Source organism: Clarias gariepinus, chromosome 12, assembly GCF_024256425.1.
Source record: "Clarias gariepinus isolate MV-2021 ecotype Netherlands chromosome 12, CGAR_prim_01v2, whole genome shotgun sequence".
Classification (NCBI taxonomy): Eukaryota; Metazoa; Chordata; class Actinopteri; order Siluriformes; family Clariidae; genus Clarias; species Clarias gariepinus.
This window is the reverse complement of record NC_071111.1, coordinates 9,640,589-9,656,619: the sequence shown is the minus strand read 5'-3', so window position 1 is coordinate 9,656,619 and position 16,031 is coordinate 9,640,589. Positions and strand designations below refer to the sequence as shown.

General features: G+C 40.0%; 1 protein-coding gene across 13 annotated transcripts in view; it reads left to right on the top strand.

The window, feature by feature from the left end:
* The first annotated feature begins 2,199 nt into the window (after positions 1-2,199).
* The window catches only part of shank3b (SH3 and multiple ankyrin repeat domains 3b), a 38,975-nt gene continuing 25,143 nt past the window's right edge, over positions 2,200-16,031 (top strand). For 10 of the 13 annotated variants that reach the window (XR_008361446.1, XM_053508314.1, XM_053508309.1 and 7 more), the window contains exons 1-2: positions 7,383-7,610; positions 12,524-12,795. Coding sequence is in view for 12 of the 13 variants with exons in the window: in XM_053508314.1 (XP_053364289.1) it covers positions 12,595-12,795 (201 nt within the window). In the remaining variant the exon portion in view is untranslated. Of the gene's footprint in view, positions 2,399-3,106; positions 3,342-7,382; positions 7,611-8,580; positions 8,713-12,523; positions 12,796-16,031 lie in introns of those variants that run through there. The other 3 variants (XM_053508304.1, XM_053508305.1, XM_053508306.1) reach the window with 3 other exon arrangements.

The window sequence follows — 16,031 nt, the reverse complement described above, 5'->3', positions numbered from 1 at the left end:
AGACTTTGGTGATCTTTAAATGACGACTTAAGATGTATCTGTTTCTCCTCCTCCCAGTTGTGTTGGACTAATGGCACTTAGTTAGTAACCTAATTAACCCAGTGTAAGTATGTATCCAGTGATGTAAACTTTAAAGCACTTTTTTTAAGTTGCTCTGGATAAGAGCGTCTGCCAAATGCCTAAATGTAAATGTAATCGTTATAGACGATGAGTAAGTGAGTGAAATTCCCCCTAGTAAACATGTGCCAAAAGGTGATCTGAGTGATGTTTTTGGCATTACAGTAGATTATGTGCTATGTTTGGCAGACACGCACTTGAGGATACCATTTACAACAGTGAAACATGGTGATGATAGCATCACAGCGACAGTATACTATTTTAGTATAAATACATGTGAGCCTGGTTTTCTCCTATAACTCACATCCTGTGCATGGTTTTGGAATAAACTTACCATGCTAGCTGTTATATTTATATTTAACTTGTGTCCTGATTAGTCAACACTACTTGATTTGCATTGTGTTGAATATACACTCTGCAAGATTTCATTATTGCAGCCTGGTGGCTTAGTGGATCACAATGTTGCCCTGCAGATCCTGAGTTTGATCCCTGTAACGGGTCTATGTTTGCATGTTCTCCCTTTGCTTGTTGGGTTTCCTCCTTCTGTAGTTCCTAATTGGACTACTGAGCTTCCTAGATGGATGGATGGAAGATTTCATTGACGCCTTTAGATTTGATTACAGTGCGCAGGACTGCTCTTTCACAATTCAAATCCTGGAATCTTTATATTCTATCACGGAAAAAAAAACTTCATAGATGTGATTATAATTCAGTACATTCAGGTCAGCAGCTGACTTCATTTTATTGCCAAATATTGCTGAGTCTTGACTTGACCATCTGAAGCAACCCAAGAGGCTTGTGCAGTGGCCACTATGTATGATGGGTGCATCGCTTCATGCGCTTCTCTTCTTACACTGATGAGAGGATTAGGATCAATCTGAACTCATCATGACCTTTTTCCATTAAGCCAAAGTCCAATCTTTATGCTCCCCAGCAAGTCGAAGGCTTTTATCTGGTTAGTCTCACTAACAAGTGGATATCTCATGGACACACAACTGTTTAGTCCCAATCCCGTGAGTTCTCATCATTTTTTTCTTCTTATCTTATTTCTTTCTCAAAGTTGAAGGTTCAGCACTATTCTTACAGGTTTTAATAATGTGTTAACCAGCTCTTATCCCAGTTCCAGTGGTTTAAAATCTCCTTGATTGATTTAATGCTTGATACAATCCAATAATTTGACCCTTCTGAAACAGTGACTATTTTTTGATTAGTCAGTGCATGATGCATTTGAAGGCGAAACATGAAGTAACTTTTCGCATGTTCACGTGAAATATGTTAATCACACACACACACGAGTGTTCCTATAACTGCAGTGTTTTGCTGCTTCCTGCTTAATAAAAAGCATGGTCTAGAATGCGACTAGCAGGTTCACATCCAGCGTCCGCGCATCCCGAGTGTCTGTCAGAAGCCGGAGTGCGAGTGCGCAAGTATGAATTGCATAATTGCTTGTGTCACACTTGTGACCTTCAGCGGGAATCACATTGTTGTGATCAGAACATCAGACACACACTGAAAGCAGCACGCCCACACGCCGCAAGATTGCTGATGTTTACATTTAGCTGGTTGCCATGGTGACGATTAGCATTCGCTCTTCTATTTCAGATGAGCTACATGGTGGTGTTTTTTTTCCCCCTTTTTTTTGTAAATTATTTTTTTGCTGACAAAGTTTCCATATCGTCGAGGCACGTTATCATCCAGGAGGGATCCATCTCTCACTCCCTCTCTCTTTTTTTTCTTCTCTCTCATCTTCTCCCTCATTCACATTCCCCCACTTGTTCTGACCAGAGCCTCTTCTCGTCTATTATAGCAGTTCAGAGAATGAGAAAGAAGGAGAGATGGAGAGTGAGTGATACAGAGAGTGAGAGAAATAGAGAAGCAGGCCTTGCCCACGCAATGGAGTGGGAGACTGAGCCTCTCTCTCTCTCTCTCTCTCTCTCTGAACATGCACACACACACACCACACACACACTCACTCACACAGCTAGTCAGTGTATCATGCTTGCACTGTGTGGGCTGAGCTGAGCATTCCTGTCATACAGTAACAGTCTTTCTGCCTCCGCACTCTCTCTCTCTCTCTCTCTCTCTCTTCCTCCCTGTCTCCATCTTTCTCTTTTCTCTTTTCCCTCTCCATTTTCCCCTCCCTTCCTCTCCCCACATACACTTACAATTACACACATGCACACACACACACACATGTACATGCGTACACTCCCACAGAGCAGAGACGGATTGCTGGGGAGGAAGTCAAGATGGTATGGAATGAGAGTCCTGGTTGTATAGGGTAAGTTTATCTGTGCACTTTTCTTTTCAAAAAATCGATTTCACATTGGTTAGTTGGTGTGTGTGTGTGTGTGTGTGTGTGTGTGTGTGTGAATGAAGACTTGGGTGAGAGCTTGTGAATGTGCTCTTTCTCGAACCCGAGTCTCACTTTGAGCAGGCATACATGGATGGATGTGTGATTTAACATCATTTTCATGGATTAGAAGACACTTCACAGTGCAGACCAGCACTGTCAGCTTGTGTGTGTGTGTGTGTGTGTGGGTGGGTGTGTGTGTGGCTTCTAAGTAGATCATGGACCTCCTGTGCCAATCTTGTCAAAGGTTTATTACATGAATGAATTTTGGATGATGTCAGTGCGCATTTCCAGGATTTGCAGGGTTCACACACACACACACACACACACACACGGGCGCGCGCGCACACGCACGCACACGCGTTCCTAGCCTTGCTCCACTCCATCCGCGTCCCCGTTACCTGTCTCTGGCGCGCGTCTCCCTGATTTCCGTCGTGACTGAGGCCGATCCTCAGAGCCCCAACGCCCACGCGCTCTCGTCTCCTCTCCCCTTCTCTCTCTCACCCACTCCCTCTTATCCTCCTTCATCACCCTCAGCCCCTCTCCTCCTCCAAGCGAGTGATCCGCGTGTCCGTGGCGCGCGTGGTGCGTCTGCGTCTTCTCCACGTCCCTATCTCATCTCCAGCTCTGGCCCTTTTAGTGGTAGCAGAAGAAGAAGAAGCAGAAGAAAGAGAGAGAGAGAGAGAGAGAGAAAGGGCAGCAGGCAAAGTTTCCCGCCGATCCATTTTTTTCTGGTTGCCATAGCAATGCGCGGGGACTTGGAGAGGTGCGGCGGTATTGGGATGCAGCGACAGCACTTTGCTCGCAATGTGAATTCACACACCGCCAGTGATGGAGCTTCTCCGAGACTGCGTTCGGAGCGAGCGACGAGGTGAGACGTGTGTGCCCAAACACACACACACACACACACACACACAGGTTCAGATGCACACACAGGTGCAGACGCACCAACGTCGTCTCTGGTAGATGCGCGCATGTGAGTGTGTGTGTGTGTGTGTGTGTGTGAGAGAGAGAGGGCATGGAAATTAACCTCGAGCTTTATCTTGGATGAAGTCTGTGGAAGAGGGCACGCGTGATGTCTCAGTGTGTGTGTGTGTGTGTGTGTGTGAGAATGTCAGTCCTACTTGTAGCAACTTGAAGCATGCAGTGTGTGTGTGTGTGTGTGTGTATGTGAGAGAGAGAGAGAGCTTTCTTTTTCCAGCATTACTGTATGTCTCATCATGACTGTGCTTTCATGAAAATCAAAAAGAAATGATGATGATCTAATAACTAGATTAGAAAGGACACCAAACTGTCACTGATACACCTTTGGTACCTTTTGTTTTTGCTTTCTTTTTTTCTTTAGAAAGGTGCATAGCCTACCTTTAACACCGCACGCTAAAACTAATACCTGAAATCATCTTTAAAGCTGCACCTTATATCCAGGTCTCCAGGTGAAACCTACATAATAAACCTGCATAGACACGATGGAAGTGCCAGATTCAGGGAAAGCTACAGTTTAGTTCCTTTTTTTAAGAAAAATTGTATAATTAAACATCACATGCATTGTAGATGCACTTAAGTGGTTTGTGGCCTGCCTTTTTTTAGCGCATTGCATTGCATTACTGTGCGTTCTCAGCTCGGGAATTCGGGAGATAAAGAGAGGCGCAGTTTGCCTCAGGGCCTGGAAGTAGGCCTGCGCTCGGTTTCGAAAAGAAAAAAATAACTCTATTGCAACATTGCTGTAAGCTAGAGATGCATCAATTCTACTTTTTTTTTTTTTTTTACATATTCTTCATTCTAATACAATATCATATGTCTATATATGTGGTCTGATCTCGTACAAGGGTTGGGCGATAAAATAATATAATAATATCTGTATCAGGATAAAAGATGTCCTGGTACACTTTTCTAAGAGTTTGTTAATTTTGAATGCCCAAAGGTGTTTGAGATTAAGATCATAAGTTTGTAAGGTGCTTCTGTTAAGCATAACAACGAAAAGATGAACATTTAAGGTGTGAGATTATGTATGTTGAAGAGGGTGGATAGCGCTGCAGCAAGACGCGGTGTAAAAAGTTCGTAGGAAAGAGTAGGGAAGAGGAAAGCGTTCAGATGAACCTGCAGGTGAACATATTAGAGAGAAAATGAGGGAGTTTAATATCTCTAAAAAAAACCTATTAAAAAACTTTTGAAGTAGACTCAGTTACATTTTTCCCAAAATCAGTTAAGTTCCTTATTACCATTTTTTTGTCTTTTTTTTTTAAGTTTTTTTTTTTTTTAGTAAAGTATATGTTTGATTTTGAGGTGGTAAAATGTTGAGTTCCTCTATAATCCTACAGGTAGATAAACTCTAAACCTATGAGGAGGAAAATTATTTGCAAAGGTTTTTGAATTATTTGCTAAGTTTGCTTAGAACTGTACCAAAATCTAAAAAACAAAACAAAAAATCTAAAATAAAAATGTTTAGGATATTTTATGAAAAAACAAATTGCCACCGTGGTATCGTGATAATATCGTATTGGCTGGTCCCTGAAGATTCCATCTCTATTTTCTACTGTCTGAAACTTTTTTGATATTTTTATACGTAAGATTTGATACATAAGATAAAAAATCATCCTATTATTTATTTTGACTAAAACAAACATTATTTTTAAATGCAACTCTACTACTGCATTTAAACCTCTGCTTATGCCATAATCCTCGTAATTTCTTAAAATATCTTGATATGATATTTTTGTTCTATTGCCCAGCCCTTGTCCATGGTGTAAAAGACATCAAGGTTCCTCTCAAGGTTTTTTCATTGTGTCAGATCAAGGAGTTTTTCCTCTCCACCCTCAACACTCGATTGATTTAATCCGGATTTCTGTAAAGCCTGACAGTGTCGGTTGTTAAAAGTGCTCTAACAAATCAAATGGATTTTTACTGCATCCGAGTGGAAGATGTAGTCTGATCCAGTCTGATTCAGTGTCTCAAGCTCTTGGGTGCAGTATAATAATATTAATAATTATTATTATTAATATTTGAATAGTAACTCATATCATCTGTGTTGCCAGGTGTTGTATGAGACACACCGGAGCGTTTTTCTTTTTTACTTTCGTTCTCTCGTCAGGAGGCTTTCACAGACTTCAAGGCTACTCTTATGTAACCACAAGAGTACATGTGTAGCTGTGACTTTTCTCTAATGGTCCTCTAGTATCCTGGGAATTGGCTTGATGTGAGGACTTGGTAACACCTTACGCCTTGTCTGCTTTGAAGTGATAATGAAGATTTACCTGCACTGCAAATATACCAACCCATGCATAATTATGAGCACACTTGGCAATAATTATGTGCATCCTTGGCAGTAGATACTGGCACTATAAGTGTGCTATTATGTATGTTCTGTTTCAGGCGTTTTCATGAATGTGCTACAGCGTACTCATGTGCTGCCCTTCAGCAGAGGAGATATTTTTAATTCTGTCACTCTCTATGCATTTAGGATTGATCAGGGGTGTATGTGGGTGGGAGGCAGCCGCTTTTATTTCTGGCCTGCTTTCAGCATGAGTGTGTGTGTGTTTGTGCTGGTGGAGGAAAAAGCTAAGCTATCAGTGGTGCGCAGGCTTTCCTTCACTTCCTGACCAAACATCCCGAGGAGCCTTGGCCCGATCCAGTCGGGAAGAGGCGCAGGAAGTGAGGCTGAAATCACAGGAAGTGGTTTGCCTGCCCAGAAGGGCTGAGCTTGAAAACAAGGCAAGTGGAAGTTTCTAGATTAGAGCTTGCAGAGGTATGGGTTAAGGTCTGCTGATGATGAGCATTCGGGCCATGTTCCAATTAGCCATGGTGCGTGTGCATGTGTCTGAACGTGTGAGAGACTGCGCGTGAATGTGTGGGTGTGCATTTGATGCTTTTGATGTATGTGGAAAATGGAGGATCGCTGAGAAGTATATTCATACCTCTCGCTGATCCACTCTACCCCTGGCTCTTTAGCTGTTTATCCGTTTATCTCATTTTTATTTATTTATCTTTTTTATCTGATGTATAAAATATATGTATTGAATAAGACATGGAGGCCATTACCAACTCGAAGTTGCTCATTTCCAATAAGAGCATGTGTTTTATACCTCATAGCACAGCAGTTTTCCAGCGATACATGTTTTATAGATTAAAGAACAAGAAACTGTACTTTTTTTTTACCCATTTATGATTACATTTAATATTGTAAACTGGAATTGAAACAGGTTACTTCCAACAACTTCCACTGATATACTGTATGTCTGTGATATTTTTGTTACTGAATACCCTCAAAGCCGTCTGTTTTTATAGACTCTCCCATTGCAGAATATACTAGACTGACACTGGAGACTCCTTCCATAAATGTTTAAAAGAAAGAAGAAAAAAAACAGCACTCACAGAAAACCTTAACATGTCACTAATTTCACACATTTTACGCATCGGTTTATGTGGAGCGTCCTCAACAAACTCTCCTTGATCTAGATCTGATTAATGCAAATCAAGAACTCATTGGAATTCAAGACAATGTGGAGTATATAGAGTATGTAGATACGTACATATACAACCAGTACATATACAATGCAGTTTATTCTTGGTTATTTACTGTAGACGTTCAGCAGTCACTGGATAAAGTGATTCCTAACAAGCGACCCTAGGACTGATTTAGGGATTAGTGACTTCTTTAAAGGTGCAATGGATATACTCAATAAGCTTCAAAATCTTTGGATTGTTGTCACAAATATATTAATATATTAATGTAGTAAAATACATCTCTAACCATACTAATGCCTAGCAACAGACATTGACTCTTGTTGGAAATATTAAAAACACCTATTTTATTGGTCAAGATGTTTTAAAGGGCCCGCTGATTGGCTGACGTCCACAACTCTGGGATGTGAACCCTTCCTGTTGGACTTTCCTTTTTCCTACTAGCCTTCCTGCTCTCAGGCATTCAGCATCAGGGCTGGGCATAAAGTTTCCTGAAATCTGTGAACTTGCAGCCACGGCTAAGAAAATTCTGTCCGGTTTCTCGTAAAAACGTAGTCTGAATACTATTTAAAGGAGACTGCTGGGGAATTTTCCAACTGTTCTGAAGATTCCAGGGTAATAGAGGTATTCTTGGATTTTCCATTGCCTACAGTAAGCTTTACATGGGACACCCAGGCCAAAGGTGAATAATATGCCAGAGTATTTTGTGATTTTGGATTTTTGTTCTTATAATTATTAAATGTTGGTTATCAGGATGTTTAGGATATGTTTTGTTTGGATTCGAATGGATATAGTGTATATATAGTGACATAACAAGGAAACAGTCCATTTTGCACTCAGCTCAAAGTACAGTAATATCTGCTCTAGATACATTTTGCTCGGTTCCTCATTCATGATCTGAAATCGTACAACTAGCAGGAGCCTAACATTAAATTTTAACTCAGTTATGGAAAGTAGATAAGCTTTAAAGCTCATATTGCAGTCATACTGGAGCTTGATATTGTGAATGCTGCAACTGTTAAAGAAATACGGAACAAAAAAAAAAGAGACAGAGACAAGGGAAAAAGAGATAGGGAGATTAAAACTCTTAACATGTAGATTTCCCAAAAGTGATTATTTTGTAATAAAAACCATTTTACTTTTGTTATACCACATTATACTGTATCAATTTGCCAAAGGTAACACTTCTTAAAAATAATATTTAAGAGCAATGTGATAGACATGTTATTAGGTCCTTAGTCTAGAGTCGCATTTAATGTTTTAGAACCTTTTTGAAACAAGTTTCATTATACCCACTAAAATCATTGATCAGCCAACGGGACCAAAAATGAAATTGTTATGGACAAACCTCTGACCATAGACTTCTTTCATATACGCCAAATAAACATCTACTTACAGGAAGCTTCACCATTTTAACAATTAACTCACCTTTACCCCATCACACTGAGTCACATGTATAACTTGGCAGGAATGCAGTAGAAACCGGGAAGGACTTAGTGTATTGTCTGCCTTGACATGGAGCTGCCATGCTTTTTTTAGACAGGTTAAAAAAAAAAAAAGCCTGGTGAGGATGTGGAAGAAGCAAGACGCAGGAAGAACTTAATAAGGACGTACTGTGTTAACGATGGTATTGACCAGTTAACACCTCTTAGGGAATTCATTGATGCACTACAAGCATGGCGCAAAAAGGAAAGCCTGGATGGCGATCTGATTGATTTGTCATTGGGATGTCGCTGCGCTGTTTCTACATTAATGGAGTTCTTCAGGCTTGTGCAATGACCTTGGTAGGTCCAATGCCACATTGTAAAAAAACCCAATTAAGATTATATTACATTCTTCTAGTGCTTACCATGCTTTGTAGCTTATTATATAATTTAGTGTAAATACAAGATCCCATTCCTTACACCGTCACCTCATGATTAAAAGCAGTGCACATATTGAGGTATTTATACCAACCTGCCGGTCGCAATGACAAAGTAGTAAGTGCGTGATAAGCGCCTGGTAAGAACCTGGTCTGGTCTGATCAGACATAGTAGTAACTCACTTTGATCTTGATGGATCTGATGAACACGCGGTCATGTGTGATAGGAAATTGGTAACAACATATTTGTGGCTAGGAAGTAATCTGAACTTGATAATAGTGGCATATTTTTCTATTCTGACCCCGTTCTTGTTTATTTTTAGGGCAGCGTGGGAACTTCATGGTCTTAGTCGGGGTGTGATGGGGCCTAAGCCTATTGATGTGGCTCCTGCACCATAGAAGTCCCTTTGTTAATTGTTACTATAGAAACAATAGCATACCTCTTTTCAGCTATCAGTATAGTCAAAGCTGCTGTTATAGAAAATCAATCTTCACTCACTGATCAGATTCAGGATCAAGAGTTCATTACTATATGTGTACAGTACATACCCGTATAATAAAATAAAAACACCTGCAGTTAGCTAATCATGCAGATATATGATCACAGGAGTGGTAGGAGTGGACTTTAATGGGATTGTCTGTTGGTAGTGTCCATTTATCTCAAGGTTTAGTGTGCTTGATGTTTTGAGATGCCTTTCAATCATAGCTTACTCATACAAGTCTGCCCATTCTGCTCTAAACTCTCTCGATATCAATGCACTTCTGCCCGCTGCTCATTGGATGTTTTATATATTCTTGTTTAAAATTAGCCAGCCAATCTGGCATCAACCATCATGCCATGACCATACATAGACATGCAAGAAATAAAAAGACACCCATAGTTTTATGATAAAATGTATGAACCAAAATTCGAACCAAAATGAAACGATTAAGGTTAAGCTATTAATACTTGATTAATTTTCTTTTAACAGCTTTAAAAGCAACAACTTACACGGGGACAGAGTGAGAAGGTTGCTTTCGACAGATTTTGATCAGAAATCACAGTTGTATTTTAGGAGGCCCAGTTCGACACAGCAGTGATTCCATTGATGTTTTTCTTTTTTTTTTCTTTTTCTTAACTGTAATTCAGTTCACAGTAGAAAGTGGGATTTCAAGATTTGTCTCCAGCACAGGTCAGCCTCAAATTGCCCAACAACCCGGTCTCTTTGAAAATCAGAAAGCTCTGTGTAGGTTTCGATTCTAAACATGCATAAAGATGGGTATAGAACAATCTGAAACAAACAGTGGTCATAATAATAGAAAACAATTTCAGCACTTACGGCCATCTGCTTACTTCTTGCATGTCTGTGCGGTTACACTGATCTTTCATATGAACATCACTGAAGCTCTTGACCTGTATCTGCAAGAATTTATGCACTGCACTGTTGCCACCTGATCTACCATTGATTGGATATTTACATAAATAAACAGGGATGCAGGTGCTTGTATGAAGGTGACTCCAGAGTATTCACCAAACAGCCATAACAACAAAACCACTGATGGGTGACATGAATCCTGTTGAATCTCATTACCATGAGCGGAATGTCAAGAGGTGGAATGAATTAGGCAGCCAATGAATTGTCAGTTCTCAAATTTTTTCAGTAATTTCCTTTAGGATTAATAAAGACTTATCTTATCTTAAAAGTTGATGCGTTTAAAGCAGAAGAAATGGAAAGGTTAATATGACAAGAGGGAAATTGTGATGTGACTGGGTCAAAGCAATTACAAAACATCAGGTCTTGTGGGCTGTTCCTGGTGTACAGTGGTTAGTACCAAAAGTGGACCAGTGACTGGGTGATGAGCTGTCAAGGCTCACTGATGTGTCCCATCTGGTCTGATCTCACAGAAGAGCTACTGTAACACAAATTTCTGCAAAGGTTAATGCTGGCTCGGACAGAAAGGTGTAAGAACACACAGTGTATCACAGTTTGCTGTGTGCGAGGCTGCGTAGCTGAATTAGAGCTGGACCACAAAGCAATGAAAAAAGGTGGCCTGGTTTGAGGAAGCATTATTTCTTTTTTACATCATGTGGGTGACAAAGTGTGTGTGTGTGTGTATGTGTGTGTGTGCATCACTTATCTGGGGAAGAGGTGGCACCAGGATTCACTGATTCTCTGTGCAATGTTCTGCTGGCAAACCTTGAGTCTTGCCATTCTCTTATAGATGTTATCTTACACGTACCACGTACCCCCTACAGTACCTAAATAATGCCGCAGACTAAGTGCACACCTTCATGGCAACATTATTTCCCAATGACATCGCCCTCTTTCAGCAGGATAATGCTCCCTGCCACACTGCAAACATTGTTGCTTAGGAGTGGTATGGGGAACATGACAGAGTTGTTGACTTGGCCTCCACGTTCTCCAGATCTCAATCTGACCAAGCATCTGTGCCATGTGCTGGACAAACAGTCCGATCTACAGAGACCACACCTCAGGACTAATGTCCTGGTGTCAGATGGCACGGCACACCGTCAGACGTCTTGTGAAGTCAGAGCTGTTTTAGTGGCACAAAGAGAACCAACACGATTTTATGCAGGTGGTTTTAATATTATGGCTAATTAGTGTCTATGCATCCAGTAGTAACTATAAGGAAACAAGATTTATTATTATATTATTAAAGAATGGGACATAGTTAGTACTAAACCACTTTTCAGGCAAGGTCTGCTGAGGAACTTATTAAACTGTGGGACGGTATACCTGATCAAATTGATTAAATTTAAAATGCAAAGGGTTATTACACCAAATATTAATTTAATAAAGTTCTTCACTCTGCACACTGCTCTCTATAGTGTTTTTATAAAGACCTTTGCAGGGAGCTGTATATATGTACTGTACAGTGTATACACAGACAGTATGCATGCCATACAGTGCATGTGGGTTTATATTTGCATCGATGCGTATTTAGTATTTGCAAATGCTCAGATGCATTTTATGATGAAAGCAGTCATCAGTTATCAGAAACGGTAATAATGATTTCTGTTTATTATAAATGACACTTGACCTCTTGGCCCTTTTTTAATTTTTTTTGCATCTCTCATGTTCTGCCATTGCTCTGTTACATAACTGAGGGCTTCCGCACTGCCTTCCAGGACAATAGCGAGGGACTTTCTTGTACGCCGCCACCGGGTGTGTGATTGCACATGTGAGTGTCTGTGTGGGAGGTGGGAGACGTGCCTATATGAGTTACTAGTGGCAGAACAGGTGTGTGTGTGTGTGTGTGTGTGTGTCTGTGTGTGTGTACAAATTGAAGTTTTGTGTGGATGCTACTGGATTGAGTGGTACATGATGGAAGCGCTTGCTGAATGTGTGTGGTAGTGTGATATGTGAGTGTGTGTGTGTCCTCTCGAAAAAGGAAGTGGAGGTGCCATAGCTTAGCAGAACAAGCAGTGTGCAGCGTTGCCATGGTGACATGTAATACAGGGTTCCCTGAAATTTCCTTTTTTTTCCCCAAATGGATCTGTTTCGCAGTGTCCATGGCAACCACTCACAACCGGCAGACGTCAGTTCTTATTTCTACCTGTCTCAATCTCTCTTTCTCACACATACGCATAAATACAAACACACACACACACACACAGATTAAAATAATATGCTATACACCATGAGCACATACTGCAGTGTAGAAATATGATTTGAAGTTGATTATGAAACCATGTGTGCATGTCTGTGTGTGCTCGTGCATTGTGTTGGTAGGGTTGTGAGGCCAGCGTATTGAGCAGCGCACACCCACCCACCCCCCACACCCTCCCACACATTCCCAGAGCATGCCTATGAGTCCACCTGCCGACGGCAAACATGAGGCTCCCGACAGGCCGCGGCAACAGCACGCCCCTACCAACGGAAACCACGGAGATGACAGCATACGTGGCTCTCCAGGGTCTAAGGGCGGCTCCAATGATTCCATGGAAGATCTCCACGGAACCGCCGTCATTATCCGCATCGGAATCCCTGACCTTCAGCAAACAGTAAGTCTGGTTTGGAAACTCTTCGTCTCCTCTGATCAAAGTTCTGAGACGAATGGTGTGAGTTCAGGAGCTATCACGGCATCGATGTACTACGTGACATTCTCAGTTTTTTCCCCCCTCTCTCATGCACACTTAAGCAACCTTGTCCAATCTTCCTGTCATGTCCATGTACTTATTATGCATGTCATTCCTTTCTTGTGCTTTTAAGGTCTCTCATTTTGAGTGCTTTTGCCATAAAAATGAGAAATAACACACTTGAAGGGCACTTTTAAAGGAAAGCAAGTGTGTTTCTGTTCCAAAGTGTTTAATGCCTCTTATATGACAGTTCTTTTCCTCACCCATTATTTCTTTTTAATGAATGACACTTTGTTCTTTTGTGCTTCCTAAAGTTGCTTTTAATGTTCTGCATTGTCCACAAGACAGTGATCAGCAGCTACACATAGTTGCTCCCTCGTCAATTTCTCTTCTATTTAATGAGACATGGGGACACCGGAAAGTACAGTTCTGACTGTCACTAATGTCACTAATATTCCTTCATTGGATTTGGAATAAATATCAACGATTATGTTGTATTAGTTCAATAATAATAATAATAATAATAATAATAATAATAGGATGACATTTGACAAGAAAATGACAAGAAAACATTCGACTCTGTGCTACATCACTGGATACTAAAATGCCTTGAGATCTCCAAAATATCAACAACCCTCAACCAAATCCTAACAGCAAATATGTACAATTGGAAAACAACCCTCATGCTAAACCACACAGATGGAATGCCACACTCAAAGCAGATCAACATCACTCATGGCATATTTGAATGCAACTTTCTCCCCTTTCCTCTTCTGCATAGTTCGTACTCATCTATCCTCTCTTCTAAACAACACCAGCTACAGGCTCATCCACTATTAATCAACTGTTCTACAATACTGTACATGGATGACCTGAAAATGTTTATAAAGAATGTTGAAGAATAAACTGACTTACTAACAATCATAAAATGCCTAATCAATAAACCAAAGTGTGCCAAAGCAACATTCAAAAAATTGGGAAACTTCCGCATAAAACATCCAAATTGACTGTCAATTCAGCAATCAACCGAATGAAAGCCATCAACAACCTGGCGATTCCAGTTATACTGTAACTTACAGCCTCTGGAAACTAAAAGATATTGTATCAGGAAACTTCTCATCTTAGAAAGGATGCACCACCCAAAAGCAGATTTAGATAGATTAGCCTAATTCATTAGGAAACCACCTACAAATACTACAATAACAGGCCTACATACCATACCATATTACCAGATAAGAAACCCTTCTAATGATTCTAGTAAGCATGAAAAACAAAAGGAAAAGTACTCTGTACTGTAGCTATTCATACTGCAATGTTAAGAAAAGTGCTTAACCGCCCTGAAACCTGAAAATGAAGTTTTTAACTATGCATGCCCGAAAAGTCAAAAAAAAAAAAAAGGAAAGCATAACACCCAGCAACAAATTAAATAAAAATGGGAGAAGAAACGAATGCATGAGCAAAAATATTTTACTTGAAAAATATCCTAAGAAAGATATACTGTAGACCAACAAATGACTAACATATGGCTCAAAACTGCTGGGCTGAAATCAGAAACAGACTCATACATACTTGTCCATCCCGACTGAAAGGAACACCTAGCAAAAGGAGCCACAGTAAAAAAAAAAACTTTGTATCAAAGTAAAAAGACATTGAAATCGAGATCGAATGAATGTGCGGAATGAAAGCCATAAAAATGGCAGTGGTGATACACTAATCACACCAAAAAAATCACATAAAAATTCAAGAACTTCAGAAAATTATATCACTTGAAACATCTCGCATTCTAAGAAAGACACTTTCCATCTATTAGACCTCTTCGTTAAAAGAAATGTTAAATAATTATAATATTAATGATAATAATAATACATTTTTGCTTTTTATTAGGCTTAAAATATGTGTAACATTCACCATACAAGTCTCTGTGAATCAGCTGTTACTATAGCAACTCTAGCATATTATTAGGAGCATTCAAGTCTAACCAGGACTTTTGATTGTGCAGAATAACTGAACAGTTTTGAGAGTAAAACTCCCCCTTATTTCTCTATATACACTAATGCACACACTAATGAACTTATCAGAGTGTTTCAATAGTGTTTGAATTCCATCAAGGTAGAAAGCTCTCTCAGTACTCTGGAGCCATGATCAGACTGCCTGCTTCACCACGGAAACCCTGGCCTCCCAGGAACACCTTTAATGGCCCAAACATGTGGAAATGGCTTGGAGCGAGGTCAGGACTGTATGGGGCATGTGGCAATAACTCCTAGCTGAATTCTTATAATGTACGTGTGGTGTTGGCGAATGATTGTGTGTACAGTTCCCACAGACAGATGCATCTCTTCCACAAGTTGGCGACATGTTACCCGTCGATTTTGAGGGATCAGACATTACACTTGCTTAATATTCATGGGAATGACTGCTGTAGGCTCCAAGCCACTTCAGGCTTTCTTTAAAACGTTTGCACCATTCAAATGTTTAAATGTCGCAAAGATTCTCATCAAATCATGATAAATTTCATCACGAGTCCTGGTTTGACTTGAGCACCACTTAGATAATAAAGGCATTAATATAAACCTATTATTTGTATTAAAGCTGGAACAACTTTCCAAGCTGCTCGTACGGAAAATTAATCAACACCTTTAGAAAGGATTTACCAGTGCTTTACCACAATGCAGGGTCATGTGGGGCGTCATTTCCATTACCACAGTCTCAAAATATATGTGTGTGTGTCATAGAAGAGAGATGAGCTGGTAGTTGGCAGAAAAAAAAAATTCCAGAAGGATTGCCTAACTCAAATGCATGGTGTAAAGTAGAGGTTCTTGGCCTCACAGATTTATCTTTATGATTTCTTTTTTTCTCATATAACACCTCAGGTCCACATTAATATTATCTTGACCTAATTGTAGTTCTAATGCTATTTAGAGATGGGGAAAAATTTATTCAGTTATGAATCATTATCAGTTTGTGTGTCGGTTTACGTATCACCACAATATCTTTATTTTATTATTATTATTTTTTTACTATTTTTATATTTACAATAGAGATAAACTAATCAATCAGCCAGTGACCAGAATTGGCTGGTTTTCAGTTTGATTAGCCATGACCGTTGATCAGCCTCAGATATAAATGATTTTGTACTTAGCACAGAAGCTTCTGAGTGGCAC